Source organism: Anser cygnoides, chromosome 22, assembly GCF_040182565.1.
Source record: "Anser cygnoides isolate HZ-2024a breed goose chromosome 22, Taihu_goose_T2T_genome, whole genome shotgun sequence".
Lineage (NCBI taxonomy): Eukaryota > Metazoa > Chordata > Aves > Anseriformes > Anatidae > Anser > Anser cygnoides.
Window position 1 is genome coordinate 3390697 of NC_089894.1, and position 13179 is coordinate 3403875.

A 13179-nucleotide genomic window follows, 5' to 3' on the forward strand; every position below is an offset into this window, starting at 1 on the left:
ATCCTTAGACCTTCCTCTTGTAGGGGTGGGACCCCTGCAAGCTCCTAACAATTCTTCCTTGAATTTTGGGAGCTGTAATGAGTTTCCTCCTCAGCTGTTCTGGTTTATTTTCTAGGAGGATGAAACACACCAAAGTACTCTCCTCAGAAACAATTTTTGGTTGTCAGAACTTAACAAGGATTTGATTTATGATCCGCTGCCATTTGAGAAACCGGAGAAAGTTCTGTCCACAGGCAAACTCCATTTACCAAAGAGCCAATACAAAACAGAACTGCACAAGCTGATAAGCCCTGTTCAGTGCCTTAATCACGTGTGGAAACTGCACTATCAGAGGGACAGTGTTCCACAGCCTGAAACTCTCCATCCCTTTCCATACAACATAATGCCCCCTCATTTCCCACATCTGGACAGTCCTCTCCATCACATGAAACTGAATGCTCTGAAGACATATTTCCATGGCGATCTCAACTATCAAGACGGTGAGCATCGCTTATCTGGGCTAAACTTGGAATATAGTTTCCCCAACTGCGTCAACCAGTCCATGAAAAACAGTTCGGACAAGATTTCTGTGGAAGAATACTTGGTAGACGCCTTGAAGGGGAGCGTGAGTCTCGGTGAACCACAAAATTTAGCCAGCCTAGCCAAGACGTGGAGAGGAGGCGGTCTGGACCTGAAGGAACAATTTCAAAAAGCAGATGAAAACGAAGGCGTGCTACTTACTGAGGTGATCTTCTGATCCTACACACTAGTGTTGTGGTAGGCAGAGTTTCTCTTGGGCTTCAGAAGAGAGAGAACCTATATCCATGTGTTGGCTTCTGTAACATGACCGCGTTTTCTGACTGGGTATTGATACGGTTGAACACTGTCAGTTAGAGGTAGATGCGACGTTGTTATTTGAAGGACATAAAGCCCTGTCTTATATTGGTGGCTCTGATTTGTTCACTCATTCACAAAACATGCATGCTTATTTATGAGAAGTATTTCTGTGCATAGTTAGTCTTCAAAAATGTCTTCTCTGTTTGTCTGTGAAAGAATCCAGTCCACTGAGGTGAACAGACAGCAATATTTTATTGGCTGTAGTTCACCTAGATTGTGACACAGACAGAAAAAGGTACCTGGGACCTACAGATCGCAAAACGCTTGTCTCCTGCCTGTGGTGGTAAACCAGTAAGTTACCCACTGTCCCTTGCCAAACGCAGGACATGGGCACTGCAAATGCACGGAAATCTTACAGTCATGATTCATCTCTTCCTAGTTCAGATCTTGGCCAACTCCTTAAACTCCTCTTAGAGGACTCTTCGCTGGAATCAGTGATGACCCTATCGGTACAGTCAGTGAGTTCAGGGTGTTACTTACCTGCCTGAATATGTTTACATTGAGATGTAGAGCACAGTCTCAGTCAACTGAATATAAAAAAGGTGTAGCTCACACGTAGATGCCTAAATTTAGTCAGATGAATCTTGTTTTGTTTGTAGAATTTATCTTCATCTTCACAGTCTTGCAGGTGAAGGGAATAGTTTGGAGCTCCAAAGCTATCCAAACACGGGTGGTCTTTCTTTATGACAAAGGCGAATAGTCATTTAGGTGAAATAGGGCATACACAAAAATCTGTCAGGTCCTGCCATATTGTGTCATCTCACGCCAGTGACAGAAGTAATTTTGTTCATGGATTTTTAAAGAGTTATGGTATTATGTGTTTCCTTGCTTGCTTCATCTTGTTTTCTGATTTTTATCCCCTAGAAACTAAAGCCAGTGGATTATGAGTACCGAGAAGAAGTTCATTGGACCAAGTGTCATGGTTCCTTGGGCATTGGCTCTTTTGGAGAAGTATACAAAATAGAGGACAAACAGACAGGATTTCAGTGTGCTGCCAAAAAGGTAATCTGTGTGTGAGGAAGGGGGGGTTGTCTGATATAAGGAGGCATAGGAGGTGTGTACTGGATGTTAGGAAGAGTTTCTTCACGGAAGGGATGGTTAGGCATTGAACAGGCTGCCCAGGGAAGGGGTGGAGTTGCTGTCCCTGGAGGTATTTAAGAAACGTGTGGATGTAGTGCTTAGGGATGTGGTCTGGCAGTGGACTTGATAATATTACATGGCTTGTATTGTTGGAGAATTGTACCTGATGATATAAAGGGCCTTTTCCAACCTAAATGATTTCATAATTCTGTAAAGAGCAAGCGTCTTCTCATTCCACAGACTGTACAGTCACAGTGCAGTGCTGCTGTGGTTATGTCCAAGGGAAAGCTTCAAGGTGGTGGCATGGAGAGAAGCAGCAGACAGAGGTGTGCACAGTAGGGCAAGCTTGGCAGTAAGAAATAGGCTCATTTGGCTTCAAAGAGTGTTAAAGATATCTTGGTTTTCGCACTGAGGCAGGCCAAAAGAGTAGAGATTTCAGGAAGATCTTAAGTGTGTTCTTAGTGTCTTAACGTCTACAGAGGGAAAAAAACAGCTCCGAGTTGTATGCTTGTCTAACTATTCCCATCTTAAAACACACCCAGTATGAATGGAGACATGGCAGGTGTTTCTTTGTTGGCAATGGAGTAAAATAGGTAAAAGATCAGACAGTTGATAGGTACTCAAAAAGGAGAGAGCTTTCTCCTGTTCAGTGAGTGTCATACACAATACTGGCACGTTGTAAGGAGGTGATTCTGTTACAGGTGCAGCAAGGATATGTGTTTTTCCAGGAGTTGGCATAATAATCTATTGTACACTAAGTCATACGTCACTGTCGTATGATGCGTGATGTGTGTGTAACTCGAATGAGGGTATTGATTTGTAGGCGGCCACGGGGTGCCTCAGAGGTGAAGGCAGAGTTATAATGGAAGTAGCTGATGAGATCGCAAACTACTTAACTTGAACTTAACACTTGAACAGTTTTATCACCTCTGTAGAACTGTTTCTCACATTACTCCAATAGAAAACTTTGAAAAGTGTGTGGGAAGTGTTTGTCTTGAGTACGAAAATGTTATGTGAGAAAAGAATTGGAACTTGTATCTTTCAGTTTTAAAATGTTCACTTTTTTTGTTTACACTGGTGTCAACTTGATGTATGGCCTGGTGGAAATACGGAAGTGGCAAGACTAAGCCAGCTTGTCCGGGTTTTTAACCATTTCATTTTTCAGGTGGATAGAAACAAACGTATTTAAAGCAAGTAGAAAATTATTTCTTATTCTTCATCCTTATGCTTTACATGTGGAATTTTGTGGTACCATGACCAGCTTGTTTTCTGACAGTACGTAACCACTGAGTTTTATTATCCATTGTGCAATTACACTGTCTCAAGAGAAACAGCTGTTAGTAGTGGGGTCTATTTTCAGGAAGGAGATGTGGTAGTGCTGAAAAGAAATACATGAGGGTAGGAGATTCTTAAGTCTTTCTAAATGGCAATTACTTTTCTAATTCCTAGAGGATTTCAAAGGATACTTCTGTAGATAAGAAGTGTCTTCTCAGGCCAAACTCTTAACCAGTGAGTTCTAACGTGCAAGCTGAACATTAAACTATGGTGTATTTCATTTCACATAAGTAATTGTCTGGAATTACTGCTGTCTGCCCTTGTAGAAGGGGACTACCTGACCTTCTTTCACCATACTGGGTGTTGCAAGCACCTGCTCTCCCAATTGTTGAGATTAAAGCAAACTGGCTATAGCTGGATTGCTGACAGTGAAGAAACATGATACATCCTTTTCCCACCAGAATCGTAATGACTCATGTTTTCCTTCTGGTCTTTAGCAAATTCTTGGTTTATTTTATTTGGCCAAACTCAGTGAATAATTTTTTTTTATTTAACCATTTTTCTGTGCAGGGTGAATACCACGTAAAAAGGTGATAGTGTAGATCACTGCTTCAGGCATATTTTGTATTCTCTCGTATTTTGCAGGAGTTGGGTCTGCCAAGTACTGCAGCATCCTTAGATTTTTTTTTCTTCTTTCAGATCTCATGAAAACAGAATGCTTAAGTTGTCAGTATTATCTTCTTAATTGAGACGAAAATTACCTTCCTCCTGAAGATTGCATGTAATCTGTAACCAAAAGCCAGAGGAATTGCAAGCTGGCATCTTTTTTTTTTTTTAATTTTTGACAAATCTTCACTTTACTTGGGCACTGAGGATTTAGGGACTCCCTTTGTCCTTGTTCGGAGTTGAGCTGTGTGTTGCCACTTACTGCTGTACCCACCGATTTCTGATACCAAAAGCTATCTGTGAGTTTCTGCTGCTAGGCAGTGCAGGGCTCTCTGACGCAGGCACTGGGGAGGGACAAGTCTGTCAGGACGTGTCACAAAATTTGTTTGGTGCTTCTTTGTCACTCCAGGTACAAGTTGAACACTTCCGTGCAGAGGAGTTGACGACGTGTGCTGCGATAACCAGTCCTAAAGTTGTCCCCTTGTATGGAGCTGTGAAGGAAGGACCTTGGGTGACCATCTTCATGAAGCTGATGGAGGGTGAGAAAGGAACAGCCACAGTGGGAGCATCGCTGTAGCTGTCAAATGCAGTGGACATTGATCTCCTCTTCCTCCTGCCCCAGTTTTAAATTCTGTTAATTCTCCGGTGTATCCAAGTGTTCCTAGCATTAACTCCTGAGTGGGTTGGGATAGGTTTGTGTTACCCCTGCTGGTGTGTAGCAATGGTCTTTTTTGGGGGGAGTCATTTCTAGTCCAGCCCCTCTTCCATTCAAGATGCCTGTCTCTCAAACACGAGCTGTAAATTCTCACTGAACCACATAGTTGGTACTGTTTTTTGCTTTCATTTTTATTTGCATGCCACCGTGTAAAGCACGTTGGACTAGAACAGGAGATGCTCTAAAAGCAGACCTAGATGGTTCCCTGTTGCCCAAGGCTCCTTTTTCCAGCCAGGCCCATGGAAAAGACAGCCTGTGAAGGACGGCTGATGATCAGGAGCACCTAGAAGTGGCTGATCACAGAGTAGTTGATTTTAACACAAAGCACTAATGTTAAACTGATGCTAAGCAAAAGGGTTCGTGAAAGAGGCTGGTATCCACAGGCAGTAAGACCTTTGGGTATGAACAAAAGGAATAAACCCATGTGTGCAAGATAAGGGCTGTCAGGCCTGGCAGTTTTCATTTCTCCATCAGAAACAAGGAACGTTGATGATGCTGAGAAGAACTTAACAGATATGGACTCTCTGGATTCCTTTCTAGGTGGCTCACTGGGTCAGCTAATTAAGCAGAGTGGCTGCCTGCCAGAGGACAGAGCCCTCAGTTATTTGGGCCAAGCATTAGAAGGCTTGGAGTATCTTCATGCTCAAAACATTCTCCATGGAGATGTAAAAGGTAGGATGCTATTTAAGGTATCTTGTTCTTCCCTTTTTCTTACAAGGAGCAAAGGGCTTGGAGATTGAGTTACTGTGAGTGTCTAAAGTTTATTTACTACATTTTCAGCTCTGCATTTGAGATTGGAGCTTAACTTAGTTCTAAACAGCTGGGCATATCATATTTGTCACCTCTTTCTGTTGTCCAGTTGGTCTGACAGGCTGTTTGCCCAGGCCGCTCCATCAGGGGGATAGAGGATAACTGGGATAATTATAGTTGTGTACGTGCTTGAGCCAGTGACACTCCATAGGAATAATAGACCTTGGTTTGGGCTCAAAAAAGTAGCTCTGTGGGCTTTAGGCTTTTTTTCTCCTCTGAGTGGCCATGATACAAAGGGAACTGACCAGTTAAAAACCTCTCATTGGCAGCGGAAAATGTGCTTTTGTCTGACGATGGAAGCAGAGCTCTTCTGTGTGATTTTGGTCACTCTGCTCACCTTCATCCAGATGGCTTGGGAAAGTGCTTGGTCACAGGTAAGGTTTTTCTGGTGTGATTCTAAAGAATTGCCCTGCTGACTCATTCTTTCTTTTTGAACATTCATGTTTGGCTAATCTGCAGGCAACTGTATTTTCCAGACTTAACATTTATTGACTCTACTGTGAAGTGTGTCACTGACAGCTAAAAGGAACTTAGGTTTGGAATTTGGTCCTTGTCTGCCAGTCTAAAAGATTGTTGTATTTATGTTATTGTTGAATTTAGTCCTTATCTTCCAGTCTAGAAGGTTGTTGTGTTTATGTTATTGTTAGTATTACGTTTTTATTGAAAATTAAGTCAACCTATCACATTCAGTGTTTTGTCCCTGCCAGACATCACATCCAAACTTACATGACGAGTCAGAGTTAGGTTTTTAACTTCATTAAACAGCTGGGGAAGAATCCTGACCTCCAGCAAAGGAAAAAATCATTGCTGACTTCTGGCAGTGAAACTTTACTGTGCTTCTTAATGCATCTGTTGGAAGAGATGGATATATTTTCTAATGCTGAGTTCACCAATGGCATTTGCCTCCCAAATATGCTAGGAAGGGAAGTTTAATACATACATCTGCATATAAGGGGGGAGACTGATGGGGGCATGGAGCTCTTGAACAGCTGACAGGAGTGTGCGATGCTGCTTTTTGGGTGAAGCTGACTTGTTTCTCACTTTAACTGGAAAGACAAGGAGGCTGCCTTAGGCTTCCCAGCAGTTACACTGGAACAATCGTCTAGTTTACGCGCAGTGAATTTTCATTTAAATGGTTTTAGGGAACTATGTGCCTGGCACAGAAACTCACATGGCTCCAGAGGTGGTCATGGGAAAACGCTGCGACTCCAAAGTGGATGTCTGGAGCAGTTGCTGTATGATGCTGCACATGCTTAATGGGTGTCACCCTTGGACCCAATATTACAATCATCCTCTCTGTCTGAAGGTAAGTAACTCAAAATATGCCAAGTAAAAGGTACTTAAGCCTGCAAAATCCCATTGTACTTAACTAAACAGCAGTCATTTCAGGAAGTCTCTCTGAGAGACAGTTCTAAGATGATGCCAACCTTGCTATGGCAGATAATAATTTCTTACTCCATTTAGACTGTTGCATATTATACATTCTAGGGCTCTTTCTTTCCTATTCTGCTCATGACTTGGGTGTGACTTTTGAGCCATTCAACTGTGAAAAAATAATATACTGCTCAGGCCTCTCATGTAATGGTAACTTCAGTTGGAAGCTCTCTGAGGATGGGAAGAACCTTTCTGAAATCAAATGAAGCCTCTCTGGTCGAGCCTCTTTCACTTCCTGTTTGTTTCACAGATAGCTAAAGAGCCACCTCCTCTGAGGGAAATTCCACCTTCCTGCAACCCTCTCACTGCTGAAATTATTAAAATGGGTCTGGAGAAAGAGCCTGTTCAGCGAGCATCTGCGTCTGAACTGAAAACCAAGACCAGTGTTGCACTTGAAGAAGGTAGAAATGTCCCATATCTAAAGCTTCTTTCACATGCTTGTGAAAGTGACCAGTAGTGTTAGGGTGGTCCTGGAGGAACAGATCAGTATGTTTTACCAATGTATTCTGGTAAAACATGATTCAGTGTATCACTTGCACATGCTTCAGCATTGATGTACATTTGGGGGTTGATAGCTTTTGCCCACATCCCTTTCTTTGAAATTACCCTGAAGTGACTTCTTTGTATTTCTCACCCAAATAAATTATAGCTTCCTGTGTGCTGTCACATGCTCCTTCTTCCTTCTCTACTTGAAGCAGATGATGTTGTGCTTTACATGGGCTTGTTAAGGTGTGTGCTGTGGCTTGGCTCATGCTCAGCTGATGTATCAATTGCATCTAGTGAGCTGAAGCCTGATATGCAGCAAAAGTGAAAGCAGAGGTTTATTGCATCCTCAGCTGCAACTTATACTTGTGATCCGGTCTTCCCTCTAAGACTATCCGTGATTTATTTCAACTTAATCCTGAAAAGCTCTGTGATACAGGAAGAACTTGTGGAGATGATCTGGCTCTGTTTTCTGAAGAAGCTAAATTTCACATTTCACAGCAAGATACAGTTCTGAAACTTGTATTGTGAAGGAAAACCTTTACCTCTTTTCTCTGTATGACAATGTTTGTGTTCTCTGTTTTTGTAGTGGGAGGTGTGACAAGCCCCTGGAAAGGCGAATACAGAGAGCCTAGACATTTGTCTCTGAACAAAGAAAACAATCCACAGACATCCCTGTCCCCCACAGTGAGCCCAGTTTCTGAGACTCGTTCTGACCCAAAATTGGCAGACAAAGTTTCTTGTGCAAGCCCAGTCCTACCACCACCACCTCTGGAACAAACAGAGGAGGTTGGGGGAACCCCTTGGAACGTGTGCAAGGAGTTATCTGGGATCTGGGATCCACCACCGCTGTCCTCGACTCCTCTCCCCCTGAAGAGTTGCAGCCATGTGGAGAAAGCAACAACCATTTCAGAACAAGAGCTTCAGCAGCTGGAAATAGGTAAGTAATGAGCTATGTAGGGAATTCAGCTTTTTGCTTAAGAACATGATAAAAAATACAGCTGCTTTATTTTGGCCTTTTGACAGTTATTTTCTTTCTTTGGGAATGTCATTTTGTTCATAGTGCATCTCTTGTTATACAAATGGTTTGGCCTTCCTTGAAATTACCAAAACTAGTAGTTCTTAAGCAACTAAACGTGCCACGAAGGTAGTGGTCAGGATTTCCTTCCACTGTCTGACCAGTGTAGTGAACTTCTGTGGGAGGTGTGGGAACCTCTCAAAAAGCAGCCAGTTTTCAGATGTGTGCTTATGTGCACTGTACAAACAGTGTGCAATTCTAACTTCAGATGAAGGTTTGAATACTTCCAAACTAATTCTTTTAATAAAGGGATAAGCCTTTTGAATGGGAGACTTCAAACAAAGCAGTGTAGTTGAAGTCAGTTTATTGCGTTGGAAAAGCTATACCCACCAGCCAACAATCCAGAATCTGAAAACAAGAGAGAAGTCCAGAGTGAAAAATCAGTGAAGTAATAGTCCAGTTCCATTACCTCAACCTTTCAATTCTTTATCCCATGTTTTCTTGTCTTCATAAATGAATTGAAAAGTTCAAGCTAGGAAAAAAGTGTCTTGAAATGTAACTTGTCACACAACTGAGGAATAGCATTTTAGGGGTTGCTGAGGGCTGTCTTTCTTCTCAGAAGGCTTTGGACCTCCATCATCCTTGTCAGGTCTGGATATCGTCAACGCAAGTTAGTGCAAGAGCAGAGTACCTAAGATTGTCCCTTTCCTAGGTATGATGCAGATGGTCTCGAGTGAAGACTGACAGGTGGCACAGTAGGCAAGAACTGGGAGCTCCTGGGTGCGAGCCCTTTCTGACTTTTTGCATGTCACTGCACAATTCCTCTGTCCTTTCTGGCTCAGTTTCCCTATTTCCCCAGTGGTAGCAGTACCCTCTGCTTACCAGAGGAATTATGTGTCAGGTAGTTCATGGACACCAGTGTCAATGGTCATTATCTAACACCAAAGATGCTTAGAGTATTAATTGTAATAACTGGGACTGGAGCAGGAACTCATGAAAGGAATAACTTTAGATGTTTTCCTTCCCTTTCTTTCTGCTTGCAGAACTGTTTTTGAACAGCCTTTCACAGCCTTACTCGCTGGAAGAGCAAGAACAAATGCTTTCATGTCTCAGCATCGACAGCCCGTTTGTGTCAGATGCCAGTGAGAAGGTGAATATACGTGGATGCTAGCTGTGTTACTGGGGGTGTGGAGGGGTCGCAGGGTAACCACCTCTGGAAGCTGTGACCAGTGAACATCTGGAGCTTTTCACATTTCTTGTTGCTTTTGACATCTATTTTTCTGCAGCATACTGGAGGAATGAACCTTTGTTCTTGGGCAACGGGGTATTTAGGATTTTAGTTGTTTTTTAGTTTGTTGTCCCATGACGACCCCTTTCTTCCAGTTGCTCTTCTGGGCTGTGTTCTCACAGTAAGCACCAAGTGTGTGGATCTGGAAAACCTCAGTGGCCTTGACCCTGTTTATGCAGAATCAAGGAACTGAAGCAGTAGGGGTGAGCATAGGAACTGTGCAGAGTTGGACCCAGTGGCCGAGGATCTTCTTCCTGGCCACTGAAGGGGTGTTTAGGGAAGGAGCAGAAGAATGGGGCAGAACAGTAACCCTTCTGCTGGATATTCACTCCCAGCCTATGGATCTGATCTCCACGAATCTGTTTTAACCTACTGATACTAATGACCTGTATAGTCTTATATTATTTAAACACTAGGTTTAATTAATCGTTTGCTTTAACTCCGTTATTCGTAAGGTAGGGAATACCAGTTCAAACAAACAAACAAACAAAAACAACAACACAGAATAAGCCTTGTTGTACCAGAAAGGATGTAATTTAATTGTAAGCCTTCAATCATTGTTTTCAGACAGGGAGTCTAAAATGGTGTAGCCTGCCATCTGCAGGAGTCATTTTTGAACGTGATCATCTTTGCTTCCTATTTCTATTCCTCTTCTCAGCATTGTAGTGCTTTCTGAGGAGAGCTGAGCACAGTTCTTCGCAGTAGTTCAGACGTTGATACAACACGGTGTGCAGCATGGGATGTGACTCTGCTTTTTTCTCTATTTCTTTTGTCTAGCTCATAACCCTAACAACTGATGTGAGTTTTGATGGGTACTTACCGATAAGCTGTTGTTGTCAGATTGACCTGCCATGACTCTAAGATAATATAGACTTTTCCAAGAAGCACAACAATGTAGTTGTTTATGTAGAGTTACTGTTTTTTCCTGTGCATTGTCACTTAACAACATGAGATGTATCTGATGCTTTATTCTCCTGTCAGTGTGATGAAACCCTTTTTTTCTTTTCATGCAACTCTTCAGCTGATTACTGATTTGACTACTGAGAATAACTTTCTGTGTCTGCAAACTGTTGCAGTGTTATACATCCCATTTTCTAGATGGCAGGTAAATGCAGAATAAGTCAAGGCCCAATCGCACATCCCTGTGGATTTCTTTTTTTTTTTTTTTTCCCTTGAGGTTATTTTCATGTTTGGCATCTCGTGGAAGCTCATGTTCTTTAGGAGCCTTTGACAGACTTGTGCTTACTTCTGCAGAACTCCATGAAGGCTTCGCATAGCTTGAGGGACACTATGAGCTCAGGGATTCATTCCTGGAACAGCCAGACGGATGGACAGAGCTTCAGCTTTAACAACCTACTGAATCGCAGCCGTCACACAGACACTCCTAGCTATTTCAATGGTGAGTCCATCTTTCTGAAGTCTGGATAAATGGTTGGGTACAGCTTTCTCAGTATCTAGCGGATCTGGGGTGTGGAGTCTTTGAACTCTTCTCACCTTTCAGTTCCTGTGTCAGCACAGACCCTCCTGAAAGCATATGGGCTGTCAAGAGGCCAAGTCTGCTCCAGTCATAGGTGGGTGGGAGTCAAGTCTATATAATCCAATAAAAGCCAAAGAAGTTCCTCAACCCACGGAGTCTGGTTCAGCTTTATGCCTCGCCTTGTGCAGCTGCCATGTGCAAGACTGTATGCCTTATAACCATAAATTTCTACAGAGTAATTTTGAGGGCATGTTGTACAAATCAATATGTCTCTTCAGCTGCTTTCTTGCTAAATCCAGCTCTGCTCTGTGTCATTGTTTTCTTCAGCAATCCTCTGTGCCCTGCCAAGACCTACATAAATGAAATACTTGATGACAAAAAAAAAAAAAAATGGTCTTCTGATGCCTGTGTCTTGCTAGTCAATTCTCCAATGTGGGACTGTGAAGTTGTTATGCCTACAGCAGAAGTTAATGACTTCTCTTTCACATTTCAGGAGTGAAAATCCAGGTCCAGTTGCTAAGTGGAGAAAATTTACACATCAGGGATTTCCAGAGAACAAAGGTGGGAGACATTGCCACTGGGATAAGCAGCCAGGTGAGACACAAAGCTGGGAGTTGTTTAAGTACGGCATTTTGTCTAAGCAATTTCTTCTACCATGCAGCCTCATCCTGCCTTAAAATCAGCGAACCAGAAGTCCATTCAGGGACCCTAATGATGCGTTTAGTTACATAACTTGAGTGCTGTTGTTGTAAGTGTGATACCAGAAGATATTTTCTGGACTACAAACCATTGCAAATCATCATAGGCATCACAGTACATAGAATCATAGAATGGTTTAGGTTGGAAGGGACCTTAAAGATCATCTAATTCCAACCCCTGCCATGGGCAGGGACACCTCCCACCAGCCCATGCTGCCCCCAGCCCCATCCAACCTGACCTTGAACACCTCCAGGGATGGGGCATCCACACCTCCCCTGGGCAACCTGTTCCAGTGGGTAAAGTAATTCATCCTAATATCTTATCTAAATCTCCCTTCTTTTAGTTTAAAACCATTCCCCTTTGTCCTATCACTATCTGCCCATGTAAAAAGTCGCTCTAAGGCTGCAGTGCAGTCTCCCTGGAGCCTTCTCTCCTCCACGCTGAACAACACCAGACCTCTCAGTATTTCTTCATATCTGAGGTGCTCCAGCCTCTGAGCATCCTTCATGGCCTCCTCTACATCCCCTCTAATAGCTCCACATCCTTGTGCTGGGGGCCCCAGACCTGGATGCAGCACTCCAAGTGGGGCCTCACAAGGGCAGAGCAGAGGGGGACAGTCCCCTCCATCACATGCTGGCAACTCTGTTGATGCAGCCCAGGATGCAGTTGGCTTGTAGTTGTTGAGCTCCGTCTTAAAAAGTACCTGTGCTCCAGTTTAAAAATACTTCTCTTTGACTAGAAAGATAACTTCTTTCCCCTCTGCCTATAGAAGAATCATTCTGACCTTTTCTTCAAGAGCAGTAGTACCAGCTAAGGGAAACAGGCTGCGTCGGGCTGTGATGCTTCCTGCTTGTTAATGTGGAGGAGATACTGGCAGACTCCAGTGAACCTCACTATGGGCCTTTTTGGCAGGCCCTGAAAGAGACTCTGAGTGTCTGTGGGACCAAGACTCCTCCAAGTGTAAAATGTGGTGATCATCTCTAAACAAAGAGGTTGCAGACGTCCAGAACGTGTTTCACTGCTGTTGGTTCTCTTTGGAGTACATCATTCTTGTGGACATCACAAAGCAAAAGGTCACTAGCCCACAGAGGAACTGGCAGTGCCCAAATGCAGCCAGTTCAGAAAACACCTGCAATGGCCAACGACCTCAAGGAGGCAAGTTAGCAGCAGGGTGAATGCTACTAGTCCAGTTTCTGAGATACTTTCTAATGAGATAATTTCAGGATGTTTCTGCCAGTCACAAGCCTCTCTCCTGCAGCTTTTCTTGAGTGGGGATGTTATTTGCCAATCAGGCTGGGTTTGTTAATGGGTTCTTATGCTCTGAAAGAGGCTTGAAGTGGCATTCAGATTCATTTGTT

General features: G+C 43.2%; 1 protein-coding gene across 3 annotated transcripts in view; it reads left to right on the plus strand.

Moving 5' to 3' along the window:
* The window catches only part of MAP3K14 (mitogen-activated protein kinase kinase kinase 14), a 28575-nt gene that overhangs the window by 9665 nt on the left and 5731 nt on the right, over nucleotides 1-13179 (plus strand). For 2 of the 3 annotated variants that reach the window (XM_048047829.2, XM_048047828.2), the window contains 11 exons: nucleotides 116-724; nucleotides 1741-1878; nucleotides 4307-4436; nucleotides 5153-5284; nucleotides 5692-5796; nucleotides 6565-6728; nucleotides 7107-7257; nucleotides 7929-8279; nucleotides 9401-9507; nucleotides 10900-11044; nucleotides 11616-11716. In XM_048047829.2, coding sequence (XP_047903786.1) covers nucleotides 116-724; nucleotides 1741-1878; nucleotides 4307-4436; nucleotides 5153-5284; nucleotides 5692-5796; nucleotides 6565-6728; nucleotides 7107-7257; nucleotides 7929-8279; nucleotides 9401-9507; nucleotides 10900-11044; nucleotides 11616-11716 — 2133 coding nt within the window. Of the gene's footprint in view, nucleotides 1-115; nucleotides 725-1740; nucleotides 1879-4306; nucleotides 4437-5152; nucleotides 5285-5691; nucleotides 5797-6564; nucleotides 6729-7106; nucleotides 7258-7928; nucleotides 8280-9400; nucleotides 9508-10899; nucleotides 11045-11615; nucleotides 11717-12733; nucleotides 12977-13179 lie in introns of all 3 variants that reach the window. The other variant, XR_010826235.1, reaches the window with a different exon arrangement.